This window comes from Eucyclogobius newberryi, unplaced genomic scaffold, assembly GCF_026437365.1.
Source record: "Eucyclogobius newberryi isolate DKJ021-1_F unplaced genomic scaffold, fEucNew1.0.hap1 SCAF_3, whole genome shotgun sequence".
Classification (NCBI taxonomy): Eukaryota; Metazoa; Chordata; class Actinopteri; order Gobiiformes; family Gobiidae; genus Eucyclogobius; species Eucyclogobius newberryi.
This window is the reverse complement of record NW_027315945.1, coordinates 6,264,635-6,279,862: the sequence shown is the minus strand read 5'-3', so window position 1 is coordinate 6,279,862 and position 15,228 is coordinate 6,264,635. Positions and strand designations below refer to the sequence as shown.

The following is a 15,228-nucleotide window of genomic DNA, read 5'->3' as shown; positions in this document are numbered from 1 at the left end:
ACATCACACCACAACATAACACTTAAGTTATTTCATTCATATTTACACCCAGAGGAAAGACCCAGACAAGAACCCACGCTGACCCCGCCCCTTTAACACACGGCCACGCCCGCAGCATATTAACAATCACAACATCGCGCACGGCAGCCCCATCTTAAAACAGTTTAAATAAAGCCAGCGATCGTATCGGCTGCTGCTTCAATGTCCGCATGTGGATAAACGGTTCTGTGCTGTCTCTCGCATCTTTAAACTTCGCCGGCTTCAACTTATGCCCGGAAGATGCGTGCGTCGCTAATTAGGGTCCGTGTCCGCTATTGACAACGGCGCATGGCAGTGTTTACGTCTTTTCCTGCGCGAATTTCGCGATCAATGGAAGGTTTAAGATGGTTTAGATTCTAGAACAAAAAGGATATAGTATTTGAGCGCTATATTTTATATGAGTCCAGAACCAAATCACTGGGGTTTCGGTTTTTTTGAACCTGAACCAAAACGTTTTTCCAGATCCGGTCCGTCGTAGCGGTACGCATTCCTAGTTCAGCCCCAGTGACACAGTATAGTATGTGGTATCAGAATGGTCTCGGCACAGAAAAAAAACAAAAACACTAATCAGGACAAGAATAAAAAGGATAACGAGCTCTGTGTGAGTACATTAGCGTCCAAAAGATAATATTAAAACAGGTGCTAATTTCGAGAAAAAGGTTGCTTTGTGGCATTAGTACCGCTAATACTAACAGCTAATCAGGACAAGTTCTATATGTCTGTCCAATATATTTTCTCTGATACCAATTTTTTATTCTTCTTCACATTGCTTGTGTTGTGTGCAGAGTGGAGCACGTGTCAGCTCAGCCCCAGTGCAGTCTGTGGACCTGGACTGAAGACCAGGATGTTGGACTGTGTGCGTAGTGACGGCAAATCTGTGGACCTGCGCTTCTGTGAGGAGGTGAGTCTTGCACAGGGCTTGTGTTAAAACAGACTTGGGGTCTCATTTATATAGCATGTGTAAGTACAAAATAGGGTGCAAATGTGACGCACGTGACATTCACTTTGGTCAAGTTAGGCTTAAGTTAAGTTTGGGATTTATGAAAAAGACTTCTTGACATGGGATTATGCGGTTGTGTCCGCAAACTCTGCACCTTGCATATAGAGTTCTTAGAGAGGAGACAAGAGGTGATCTGCACTCAGGCGAGAGAAGGAGGAAGTTCATGTTTAGTGCGAAATATCAATTCATAGCCTAGTATTCATTTAATTATAACTACTTGAGTGGGGAATTAAAAGAGTAATTTGTAATGATGTTTTGTCATTTTGTAACCCTCCACGTGCACCTTCACAGGAACGCACAAGGTTTTATTTAAGGGAAAGATGGACAGAAAGTTTATATAAAGCAAGCCGTGAAACGTGGTCATGACACGCTAGGACTTGTACTGAAGCTTGGGTTCCTTCACACACACGTATCACTATAGTGTCTCCTTCACACACAGCACTGTGGCGGTGGGGCTCCACTGAAACGCTCTCAAAACTCACTATTCACTGAGAATTTCCCAAACTGGACTAAAACAAGAAAACTTCAAAACAGTGTATTTATATGTAAAACAGCAAATTAAACTCACAATTCACTCCTAAATCTCCAACTAACTCACTCCATGTCTTCTCCTTTCTCTTAATATAGGCCTTATAGATACCTCTAATAGAAGTTTGTTACGTATTAGTTTAAGATTTGTTTAAAGGTAAAGATTTTCACACTTTGAAAGGAGGAAGTAGATGATAAGCTCTATCTTGCTTCTTTTTCCTAGACAACACACACAACTATCAAACCCTTTGGCACATCGTAGTATTCACATTTTGTGCATTTTTGGGCCACTAGCTCCTCTGAAAAACCATATAAAGCAGCATTGATAAGCGTGCATTATATTATGCTTTTCAGCATTTAAATATACAATGTGATTTCTCACAAAGTAATAGCCCTGATCTGCTTATTTCTTTTTCTCTTTCACTCCCATTATAATACATTTTAACTGTATTTTTGTTATCTTCTGACACATAATGGAGCTACAATATCTGAATCTCATCCAAGTCTACCGTGAAATGTCCCTGTGCTCCTGCCGTAGTGGAGCTCCAGGCTGCTTCTCTAATCATTCTAAATGTGTGTGTTTGAACAGTGACCAGAGGTGGGCCCCATAGCGCTCTGCCCGGGCCCCTCCATCACACAAACCATCGCAAAATCACATTACGCTACATTGACTTTTACAGCCACATCAGTCTCCCCAGTCCTCCGTCCTCAGGCCTCTGGGAAATGTAGTCTCGCTGCAGATTTGGAACATGACTCTACAATGCAGGGTGTTGAAACTTGCATTTTCATATGTAGTTCTATAAACCTACTTTATACACATAACATAAACATGTTTGAAACGTCTTTATTCTAAATTTAGCAGTAGATATACATTTTCATTGTGTTTTTATCTGTTTCAAATGAAAATTGTACCTTTTACATGTTTAATTCTGTCCCCATGGTATGTTTTATACCATATTGTGAAATATTCCAGGTTAAGCAATAACATATCCATGGAGAGAGGTGGTGGTGTGGATTATCCTAAAAGAGATACTTAGAACACCTTTAAAGAACATATATTATGCAAATGTGACTTTTTGAATGTTTAACCCTGTTCTTACATTGTTCCCTCATCTAAAACATCTGGAGTTGCCTTTAGCTTCGTTCACTCTAGTTGCCTACAAGTGTCAAAAACACTCGAATTTCCCCAATGAGTGATGTCATAGTCCTGCACAGGCTCCGAGATCGCCTGTGCCGTTTCTAAGTCCATAAATCATCACCAGACTCTGAGCATTTCTGCCTCAAATCAGGTTTATTACAACTGCATGGCTGACTTCAGTCAGGTCAGTCACTTATGTGGGAAAAGCCAGAACAGAGAAGATCTCATCAGTTCTTGGAAGCTCAGCAGGAGCCCGGTTAGTACTTGAATGGGAGACTGCTGGACCACCAGGTGCCACAATGGGGCATGAAGTAATTCTGTTAAATGTTTTACTTTTCGAAAACATGAGCTTTGTATACTATTTATTTATTTATTAACCTTTATTTAACCGGGTAAGCCCCATTGAGATTGAGACCTCTTTTCAAAGGTGACCAGAAGCATGAGATGTTTAAGTAAAGTTACTCAAGAGCATGTTTAAAGGCCAATACGTTTATAATTAATGCATAATATTTGTCATTTAAAGCTGCATTACCTGATTGTAGCTGACGCTATTTTGTCAGTATGTGTTTCTATGGCAACACATACTGTTCGCCAGAGTTTCTCACCAAATTGACCCAAGCATCATTGTAATTGTTTCGTTATTTATGCGTTTTAATTAAGTTGATATTTACCTGTGTACATTTTCATGTGACCTCTGGTATTGCCCCGGAAGTAAAACAGAGACAGGAAGAGAGAGAGAAGCCGCAAAAGAGAACAGAACGGTAAAAGAAAAGACTGGCTAGAGACAAAAACTAAAAACAAACGTCTGCCAGAAAACCTTAACCGTATCTACCAGAGGTCACATGTTGGCAAACACGGTAAATATTCTTGTGTGTATGTTTTATTTATTACTGTTGGTAATTTATTATCATTGAAGCATTTTTTTTTAGTCTTTGTTTTAGTTTTCACGGTGTAAAGGTGTAAAGATGTAAAAAAGAACGGTGTCCTGGCTGAAATCTTCAATTAAACCAGAGACAAACATTAGTTTGAAGTTTGATGTCCATTTTAGTCGAAGTTATACCACGATAGTTACACTGATGTATGTTAGTATACCGTATTTTCCGGACTATAACTCGCACCGGAGTATAAGTCGCATCAGCCAAAAAAGGCATACTAGAGAAGAAAAAAACATGTATAAGTCGCACTCGAGTATAAGTCGCATTTTTGGGGGAAATTGGTTTGATAAAATCCAGGACCAAGAACAGGCATTTCATCTTGAAATGCAATTTAAAATAATAACAGATTAGAGAACGAACATGATGAACAGGTTTACGTATGCTAACGAAACACCTTCAGCTACATGACGCACAGACAAGGAACTGTTGTAACGTAACATATTAACAGTTATTCAGATAACTATAGCATAAAGAACAAGTTCATTCAGACAGAGATGTGAAGCAGACCACCAAAGCACAGCCAATCAGAGCGCTGCTTTTGGCTTTTATAATAGATTTGTGGCAGACGGCGTACAGTGGCTTAATTTAGTCACATAGTGCATATTTTCTCATTCACAAAGTTGCCCAGCTTTAAATGGTGTTTTTTCATGTGTTAGACTTTGAGTAATCCTGGTTTAGACCTAGAAATGTACGTAACTTTTGTCCAGGTTTACCCTTGTAAGTACTGGCTTAATTTGCCCAATTTTATTTGCCTTGTCTTGGTTCATTAGTGCTGGTCTTCATTTAGACTTGGTTTGGTCTAAATTTAGTCCTGGCTTTCATGGATGATGTTTACTCTTGGTTTACTTACTGATTTAGTCCAAGGTAAGTTGTATTACAAATTTGTGGATCATAAATCAGATTATGTTCTAAAAGTTTTACATTTTCACGTATTGAAAGTTTTTTTGTTTGTGTGTGTGTGTGTCTGCAGCTGAACCTTGAGAAGCGCTGGCACATGAACATGTCCTGCACAGTGGAGTGTCCGGTCAACTGTCAGCTGTCAGAGTGGTCCTCCTGGTCTCAGTGCTCGCAGACCTGTGGACTAGAAGGTACTCTTAGTAACTAATCCTTAAGCTTGGTCCTAACTCACGATCCTTCCTGTAGTTCTGAAGAGCGTAGTATTTGAAACTATTCAGAGTTTTAAAGTCCCTAAATCATCACCAGCAATTCTGCCTTAAATCATGTTCATCACTAGCTTTTGTTTATGTCCCCATGGTAACATGAACATGAATGGAGATTACCAGTGTGCCAATATGTGCTTTCAGTATATTCATTATTTTAAGTTCCAAGACATGAGATCCCCCCAAAAATAAATATTAAATAAATGTGCTTGTGATGTGTTCTGTAGAGTGTGCTTGTGATGTGTTCTGTAGAGTGCGCTTGTGATGTGTTCTGTAGAGTGTGTTTGTGATGTGTTCTGTAGAGTGTGTTTGTGATGTGTTCTGTAGAGTGCGCTTGTGATGTGTTCTGTAGAGTGTGCTTGTGATGTGTTCTGTAGAGTGTGTTTGTGATGTGTTCTGTAGAGTGTGCTTGTGATGTGTTCTGTAGAGTGTGCTTGTGATGTGTTCTGTAGAGTGTGTTTGTGATGTGTTCTGTAGAGTGTGTTTGTGATGTGTTCTGTAGAGTGTGCTTGTGATGTGTTCTGTAGAGTGCGCTTGTGATGTGTTCTGTAGAGTGCGCTTGTGATGTGTTCTGTAGAGTGCGCTTGTGATGTGTTCTGTAGAGTGCGCTTGTGATGTGTTCTGTAGAGTGTGCTTGTGATGTGTTCTGTAGAGTGTGTTTGTGATGTGTTCTGTAGAGTGTGCTTGTGATGTGTTCTGTAGAGTGCGTTTGTGATGTGTTCTGTAGAGTGCGCTTGTGATGTGTTCTGTAGAGTGCGCTTGTGATGTGTTCTGTAGAGTGCGCTTGTGATGTGTTCTGTAGAGTGCGCTTGTGATGTGTTCTGTAGAGTGCGCTTGTGATGTGTTCTGTAGAGTGCGCTTGTGATGTGTTCTGTAGAGTGCGCTTGTGATGTGTTCTGTAGAGTGCGCTTGTGATGTGTTCTGTAGAGTGCGCTTGTGATGTGTTCTGTAGAGTGCGCTTGTGATGTGTTCTGTAGAGTGTGCTTGTGATGTGTTCTGTAGAGTGCGCTTGTGATGTGTTCTGTAGAGTGCGCTTGTGATGTGTTCTGTAGAGTGTGCGCTTGTGATGTGTTCTGTAGAGTGCGCTTGTGATGTGTTCTGTAGAGTGTGTTTGTGATATGTTCTGTAGAGTGTGTTTGTGATGTGTTCTGTAGAGTGTGCTTGTGATGTGTTCTGTAGTGTGCTTGTGATGTGTTCTGTAGAGTGCGTTTGTGATGTGTTCTGTAGAGTGTGTTTGTGATGTGTTCTGTAGAGTGTGCTTGTGATGTGTTCTGTAGAGTGCGCTTGTGATGTGTTCTGTAGAGTGTGCTTGTGATGTGTTCTGTAGAGTGCGCTTGTGATGTGTTCTGTAGAGTGTGTTTGTGATGTGTTCTGTAGAGTGTGTTTGTGATGTGTTCTGTAGAGTGTGTTTATGATGTGTTCTGTAGAGTGCGCTTGTGATGTGTTCTGTAGAGTGTGCTTGTGATGTGTTCTGCAGAGTGTGTTTGTGATGTGTTCTGTAGAGTGCGCTTGTGATGTGTTCTGTAGAGTGTGCGTTTGTGATGTGTTCTGTAGAGTGTGCTTGTGATGTGTTCTGTAGAGTGCGCTTGTGATGTGTTCTGTAGAGTGCGTTTGCGATGTGTTCTGTAGAGTGTGCTTGTGATGTGTTCTGTAGAGTGTGTTTGTGATGTGTTCTGTAGAGTGTGCTTGTGATGTGTTCTGTAGAGTGCGCTTGTGATGTGTTCTGCAGAGTGCGCTTGTGATGTGTTCTGTAGAGTGCGTTTGTGATGTGTTCTGTAGAGTGTTTTTGTGATGTGTTCTGTAGAGTGTGTTTATGATGTGTTCTGTAGAGTGTGCTTGTGATGTGTTCTGTAGAGTGTGCTTGTGATGTGTTCTGTAGAGTGTGCTTGTGATGTGTTCTGTAGAGTGCGCTTGTGATGTGTTCTGCAGAGTGCGCTTGTGATGTGTTCTGTAGAGTGCGTTTGTGATGTGTTCTGTAGAGTGTTTTTGTGATGTGTTCTGTAGAGTGCGCTAGTGATGTGTTCTGTAGAGTGCGCTTGTGATGTGTTCTGTAGAGTGTGCTTGTGATGTGTTCTGTAGAGTGCGCTTGTGATGTGTTCTGTAGAGTGCGCTTGTGATGTGTTCTGTAGTGTGCTTGTGATGTGTTCTGTAGAGTGTGTTTGTGATGTGTTCTGTAGAGTGCGCTTGTGATGTGTTCTGTAGAGTGTGCTTGTGATGTGTTCTGTAGAGTGCGCTTGTGATGTGTTCTGTAGAGTGCGCTTTTGATGTGTTCTGTAGAGTGCGCTTGTGATGTGTTCTGTAGAGTGCGCTTGTGATGTGTTCTGTAGAGTGCGCTTGTGATGTGTTCTGTAGAGTGTGCTTGTGATGTGTTCTGTAGAGTGCGCTTGTGATGTGTTCTGTAGTGTGTTTGTGATGTGTTCTGTAGAGTGTGCTTGTGATGTGTTCTGTAGTGTGCTTGTGATGTGTTCTGTAGTGTGTGTTTGTGATGTGTTCTGTAGAGTGTGCTTGTGATGTGTTCTGTAGTGTGCTTGTGATGTGTTCTGTAGAGTGCGCTTGTGATGTGTTCTGTAGAGTGCGCTTGTGATGTGTTCTGTAGAGTGCGCTTGTGATGTGTTCTGTAGAGTGCGCTTGTGATGTGTTCTGTAGAGTGTGCTTGTGATGTGTTCTGTAGTGTGCTTGTGATGTGTTCTGTAGTGTGCTTGTGATGTGTTCTGTAGAGTGTGTTTGTGATGTGTTCTGTAGAGTGTGTTTGTGATGTGTTCTGTAGAGTGTGCTTGTGATGTGTTCTGTAGAGTGTGCTTGTGATGCAGGGTTCAGAATAAGCGGTATCGCATCGCAAAATGCGACGCAATTTCTCTCAAATGCGATGCGTTCGTTAGAAAAAAGTCTGCATGTATCGCAGCTTTTGCGATACAAAAATGTGTGTTCAATTGTGTAACCAAAGCGCCTAAAAGTACTGATCACTCGTCAATCGATTGTCAACAACGGCATGACACATGTAGGACGCTGTGTTGTCATGACGAGTCCCGCTGCTGCCTCAGATTGCGAGTCTGAAAGTGGGAGGCGCCACGTGCGGTAAAGTTAGCGTCACAGATACAGACTTCCGAGGTCAATAGCTCCTAAACGCAAAAGTCTTTGCAGATCATTCACATGCCAAAATATTCATATTTACACTGCCAAGTGACTACAACCTCGTTTTTAACAATCAGATGCGTATTTTGGGCGCAGCGAATCACACTGCTCCGAATGTGCAGCCGGAGCCGAGACGAGTGCTTAGGGACCATCATCAAATAACAAAACGAAAAATGGAATGGAACGTCAAATAGAGCGGTACAATTTGAATAACACATAAAATACACCATGATGGACACCACAGCAACCTTTATTTTTCCGAGTGTAATGACAATTAATATGTAAATAAGACTCCTGCAAATAGTCATCTGATTGATGATGATATGGAAGAAAGTTGTAAATAAGGCCATCTGACTTTGTGTTGATTAATTTGTTCAACAATTAATTTTATTTGCAAGTTTTATTTGAAGATTTAAAAAAAAGTGTTTAAAAAGTTAATTTGTTAAGAGTTTTCTTTAATAGAATGTTTACAAATACATTTAAATAAATTATTGCGTTATATCAATGGAAAATATTGATTGTTAGTCACTTTCGTGTTTTGCTATGCAATTATGAAATTGCTATAGAAATTTAGAAAAATTAACGGATTGTTTAGCAGCACCGCTATACAAGTGAAAATCCTTAACCTGTGATGTGTTCTGTAGAGTGCGCTTGTGATGTGTTCTGTAGAGTGTGCTTGTGATGTGTTCTGTAGAGTGTGTTTGTGATGTGTTCTGTAGAGTGTGTTTGCGATGTGTTCTGTAGAGTGTGCTTGTGATGTGTTCTGTAGAGTGTGCTTGTGATGTGTTCTGTAGAGTGTGCTTGTGATGTGTTCTGTAGAGTGTGCTTGTGATGTGTTCTGTAGAGTGTGCTTGTGATGTGTTCTGTAGAGTGTGCTTGTGATGTGTTCTGTATTGTTTGTGTTCATCAACATGACCAGGGACAACACATGGAAACTAGCCTGTGGCCAAAATGTTTAATGTTTACAAAAATATGTTTAATATGTTAATTATGCATTAATATGCACTGTCCCTAAGTAAATAAATAATATATATAAATAAAATATTCCAGGAGAATTGTCTCCAGGTGAATGTCGGCCATGTTATGGCTGGTTTTCCACTTACAGACAGCAGGGGGACACTTTAAACGCCCCGAAAATTCATTTTTACACAGGGACTTGCAGTACAAAGATTTTTAATAAGGTAAAAAGGTTACATACTACGCCTTTGAGTAAGAAGTTTCCATGGCAGCCAGGGCCGGCCCAGCCTATAAGCGAACTAAGCAGCCGCGTAGGGCCCCGAGGCTTTAATAGGGCCCCCAATCTGGCAACCCGTCTTATGTGAAGTGCAAGCGCAGCGTGCGCCACTAGTGTAGTAGCGCTGCTGGCGCGGCAGCGCACACAGCGGTAACATATAACGCACAAACCGCATTTATTTGTAATGACAATCTTGCAACCAAGACACCAAACCTGCGCTGATTGGGCAACTTCATTGTGCGCGAGCAGAACGAGAGCAAAACATAAACACAACACAACGTGGTCCCTGCGTGGTCCTCATGTCCAGAGGAATATATCCCCCCGATGCCGAAAAACGAAAGAAGAAACTTCTTGACGATGTAAAGAAACTGCAAACTCAACAACACTCTCCAGGTATTGAACTTCTCTTACAAAGAGACGGTTAATGCTGCTGTTTGAAACAACACGATTCTGTCACGTTAGTTCGCTCAGGCTGGAGGCGACGAGAGCTCTGCCCCGCACACAATAATATGTCTGAATGAAAGATAATAAGCTTAACATTTACACCAGCCCGGTAGTAGCTGCAGGTGAGGCCGGTGAGGGGCGTCTATGCCCCGGGTCACTAAGAGGCGGAGATCCGGTCCGGACGAGCGCTGTCTCGTCCAGAACCTCTGATGTGAGACTTTGGAGTGTACAGTGTGTGGCCCCTGTCCCGGTCCCCTGTCCCGGGCCCCTGTCCCGGGCCCCTGTGCAGCCTCAGTTAGAGATGAGCTGGTTTGAGTTTGCGTCCCTCTCTCTCACATCACCATGTGTGAGATCAATCGTGACTCGTGATGTCTGTTTTACTTTGACTTCTTAACGTGCAATAAGAGGAACGTAAAGGTTTATGCACCTAAGGTCCATCAGCCAATCACATCGCAGCATTGTTTCATGCAGGAGTCCAGTGTGTGATGTTCAGATCAGAACAAACATTTATATTGTAATTAACTTTTAATAGAGCAATAAAACATTTCAATTTATTTAAAAAGCATCATTAGACTATTTGTTATAAATTATAATAAATTGATAGTGAAAAATAACCAGACATATTAAAATTACGTCTGTTATAGAATAATACTATATTTTTTTATATAAAAGTGGCAAAGTTGCAGAAACGCAGTCTCTTCACTATAGCTAGGTTTGGACCTTCACTTCTCGTTCTGTTCATTCTCTGGGAAAAATATGTTTGCACTGTTTTATCAGTGTTAATTGTTAATCAAGCAATGCTTATGCCATTTGTTTAATTTAATATAAATTGTTTTGTCACTTTGGCAAGAAGGAACAGTTGGGAGCTGTAAAAGATAAATTAGTAAGGATAACTATTACTTTTACATTTTCAGTTAAAATGAATCAAATTTGACCATAATTGTTTTTCATAGCCAATATTGTGTTGAGTAATTAAGTACACTAATGTATTAATAACTGGCTTTAGTCATTTTCTCCTGGCACAGTTTCATCACATCATTTTATAGCATTGCAACCTCAACATTTTACTCTTACTTTAGCCGGTTGGACCCCATTAAAATGCACCAGAAGACCCAAAAAAGGTCTGAAAATCTATCTGGGACGTGTGTTATTTGTACAGGGAGTAGAGGTGATGTCAGCGGAATACCAAGTTGCATTGTGGGATTTAAGTTATCAATATTTGACCTTGTGAGGTGTTGAGAATAAACTAACTGGCAAACGGATGCCCTGGAGTTTTGGTGCGCTTTGTTTGCGTTGAAGAAAGTTCCCATATGTGAATTGTTTACTGACAATGGCAATAAAACTGATTCTGATGACGTGGTGAGGGGCCCCCAAAAATGTTTTCGCTTAGGGCCCCCTGAAGGCTTGGGCCGGCCCTGATGGCAGCGCTGTGGTCCCTGTTCTAGTTAAATTATTTGCACGTTCTGCTCCTTGTCCTGAGCTCTCTCCGACCTGACCACACAGGGGGAAATGGCTGACACCTGGAGCTGATGAAACACCTGCTGTTTACATCTGCTAATGAAACTACAAGACGGTCGCTCCTAATGAAGAGAAAACCTGATTTATGATTAAACTTCTATCACAGCTGTTTGTATGTTGTATGTTCTTGCACTTCCTGAATTTTACAAGAGCTTTCTTTTGTGAAGTTAAAGCAGCAAATAAACGTATTGGGAAAATGTACAGTTTCACCCTTGGGCCACCTTATTGAAAAAAGTATTTACACACACCTTAACATGTACAATAGGCTCCTCCCCTCTGGGGCCAAGACTCCCCTGAATAAGATATGCTAAATCTCTGTGGGCCTTTCCTGGTTAAATAAAGGTCAATAAAAAAAAAAAATCCAGAACATAGTTCAGGTCTTCAGTTGATTTGCTGATAAAGAAACCAGGCTTTTCATGTATGTTTAGTGCAGTCTGTGCTTACAGGGAAGATCTGACTCTTCAGTGTATTGACAGGGGCTGAATTAGACTGCTGCATTATTAATGACTCCGCAGATCTGAGTCGAATTAAACCAGGACACTTTGAGTGAGTTTAAAGATCCAGAGAAGTCTATATACTATTACTATATACTGTAATACTGCATGTTTTGGGTTGACGGAGAAAGCAGCCAAAACCCACACAGAAAGGGTTCGGAGTAAAACCTGGAACGTGGTAGCCACTCCACCACTGTGCTAAAATCAATATCAAACATTATCATGAATGAAAACCAATGTCAATCAATCAAGATTATTATTTTGTGGTAATATGAACTTTGACCAAGATATTCTTGTCACTAGAAAATGACACATCACCACCACAGTTAAACTGTAAGAAGATGAACTCAGAATCAATTCAAAATACTGTACTGTACTGTTTTGCTTGTTTCCCTGTTTGCGTCAAATAAAGACCCTGAGAATGATTCTCGCCGCCTCTTTGCTGTCCATCATAGACAATAAACGTCAACAGTCACACTTTATAATAACTACACTTTAATGGCCTTATTGAAGCATGACCTAATTCATAATGAATACAAGGTTAATTAAGAATGATTTAGACCTAGTATATACTTTTTAATACACTAACCCTAACCCCAAACTAAGTTGTTAACTTATATTCATGTTGGATGTGTTTTTACTATTTTACCTGTGTATTTAATATGTGAAATGCACAGTTGTATGATTGGACCCTCTAAAACTGTGTGTGGTGTGCAGGGCGGATGTGGCGTAATCGACGGGTGGTCCAAGCCTCTCAGGGGGACGGTCGGCCCTGTCCTGCCCACATGCAGCAGTGGAAGCCCTGTCCTGTCAGACCTTGCTACTCCTGGAGGTACAGCCAGTGGTCCGAGTGCAGGGTGGAGGTACGTCTACACCAAACCAGACATGTCGAGAGATTTGACTATTTATTGGGATGACGCTAATGATGATAAAATTATTACATGAATGAATTTCAGGAAAAATAATCATAAGATTATAAATCGTATCTGATTAATTTCAATGGCTGAAAGTTATTTGAGGTTGCGTTCACACTGTCAAGTTCAATGACTGTTCATGTTCATTTTAATTGAATTTTGCATGGCACAAACAGTAATACTGTGTTTTATCAACAAAAACTAACAAAAAAAGAACGTTTTCGCCCTGCCTTTGTCGTGTCTCAGAAACACATGTAAGCGGAAGCTCTCAGTGCACCACCCATGCAAAGACATAGCTTTATATAGCCTAATATTTATTTGTGGACACTGTTGCATAAATCTGCAGCTGGTGAAAGACTTCCAAAGTCATGCATTAGCAGCCTGGTACATGAAAATGTGATATGAGTTCTGATATGAAATGGTGATATCACAGACCTCTTGGCTTTTGCTGCTTGAACTCAATTTGAGATTAAAAAAAATATATAGTTTAAGCTTAGTGAGAATAAACTATTCGTGTAGTGAATCAGTGCATTCTGATTGTATTCACAGTCACTTTAGTGTGGACACAGTCAGAGCTCACAGCAGCTTCACTCTGTCATTGTAATACTTTATTACACTGCAGTGAGACCTGACCTGTGTTTTTACCCACAGCTCCTGATCTGTCCAGGTTTTGCACTTGTTTGGATGTAGTCTTTACAGAGCTGTCATCTCTAAAGTGTTTTCTTGTTGTTAGCTCCACATTATCAACGCTTTTAGCATGGCTCTGACGTCCACAAACTGTCTCCTTTCTTTCTTCCATGTGTTTCCTGAAGCAAACGCGTCTCTTTCCTCGCTCTTTGCTCTCGTCAAGTCTGTAAAGTTTTGTTTTTCATTCACTGGCATTTAAATTATAATTGATTATAATTATAATATTCCATTGTGACTCGACTTTATCAACTTGTGTCCAGCTCCAGAAACAGCAGCCTGACGAAGCCAATCAAAATGCCTTCATTGACAGAGAGAGTTTGGTCAATTTGAATAGCCTCCGATAGTCTTCACTGTGTGAGCCAGGCTTTTGTCTAAGCTTTGGCTGGGAGAGGGTGTGTACATTAGCATCTTAAAATATTATTCATTCGTCATCAGAAAGTTCAGATGCCAAAGTACTTCATATTTCAATAAGTAGGCCCAAGTGCCACAAGCTGGTGAGAGACCTATTATTTCCAAGCGTGAAGTGCTTGCACACTTCCAATCACCCACCAACGCACTCATCCACTCATGCACATCCTGTGCATACTAATTAGTAGAGGGGAAATTGAACATTATTGTTGCACTGAGGGCCAATATACACAGTGGGCGGAGCCCACTCAAAAATAACCAGGGGCCATGACCATGACGTAGGAAAGCACAAGCGCTTTCCAAAATTGTATAGATCATGATATAAAAAAAATAAATAAAACATTACTTTCGCATCGGAATATTATTTCTTTATTTTCCTTTCTTTAGTCTTTCTTCTACTTAGAACCAACTATTTTTCACTATATTGCCAAAAAGTCAGGAATATATTTTCATTCTGGTTATCTCAATCTTCAAAACATTTGGTGGGTCAGCGCCCCCCAATGTACAGAAAATGCACTGTGAGATCGGAACTAGCCCCAAAAAATTTGTTGACTTGTGGAATTTTCCGCAGAGGCAGACAAAGGAAGTTTAAACTATCATTACGGAAACGCTGTCCGCCCAATCAAATGTCGGCCATATTGGCTCAAAATTTGCTAAGCATGACTCAACAGTTTTTTTTAAAATGCCATACTTTTATGAACTCCTCCTAGCACGTTGGCTGAAATTGGGTGAAAATGGTGTTGAGGAGTAGGGCATCAAAAGTTATTTTGATACCTTTCACGGTGTCTGTGTGTAGCGAAGCTGGAAAATATAGCTAGAATTACACAAATGTACAAACGTTTTAATTTGCTTCAATTTGCACATACAAAGTCCGAATTGTGTCAAATTTGAATCCGTTGTTAAACTTCTTGCCCTAAACCTACTTAAATTGAAACAACCATAATTGGGATGGACCCAGTGATCCTTGCGGCTCTGCTGGAGATAACTGATAACATAAAGGCAGTCGACATGAAGATTGATGCAGCGCTGGTATGAAGGCCCTAATTTTGAAGACTAACGAGATGGATAACTGCGCCACAGTTGCTGTAAAGGAAATCTCTTACATGAAAGGCGAGGTCTCTGCCCTGAGGGCTAATGTGGCGAATTTGACGAGCCGGGTTAGTGTCATGGTTGATTAAATGAAATGGACGACCTGGAGAATCGTAATTGCAAAGGTAATCTACAGATTGTCAGACTTTTAGAGGACAAGATGTGGTCAGGCCTATGGAGGCTTACATGCCGGAATATTTAAAACTCCCAACAAAAGCTTGGAAAATAATGCAAAAAGAGGATGAAACAAACTGCACTGATTAAATTTTACCAAATTTGCTTTTCTCGGGTCCTGTCTTGTTTGTTTTTGTCACTAGCTCGTTTATTCGTCTATAAAGGGAAAAGTAGAACTTTCAAATGGAAAGAGAACGTTTAATGTTTAGTGTTCTGTGGACTGTATTTGTGGAAAAATTGGGACAGAGAGAGAAAAAAACCAATAACGCAGTAAGTGCCATGGTTTAATAATATTAACGGTTTGAGACATTTATGCAAAACAGTTGTCTATTTA

The 15,228-nt window shown here is 40.6% G+C and overlaps 1 protein-coding gene across 1 annotated transcript in view; it reads left to right on the top strand.

The window, feature by feature from the left end:
- The window catches only part of thsd7ab (thrombospondin, type I, domain containing 7Ab), a 488,245-nt gene that overhangs the window by 428,148 nt on the left and 44,869 nt on the right, over window positions 1-15,228 (top strand). The window contains exons 20-22 of the mRNA XM_072460164.1: window positions 825-940; window positions 4,611-4,728; window positions 12,340-12,485. Of these exons, the coding sequence (XP_072316265.1) occupies window positions 825-940; window positions 4,611-4,728; window positions 12,340-12,485 (380 nt within the window). The remainder of the gene's footprint in view (window positions 1-824; window positions 941-4,610; window positions 4,729-12,339; window positions 12,486-15,228) is intronic.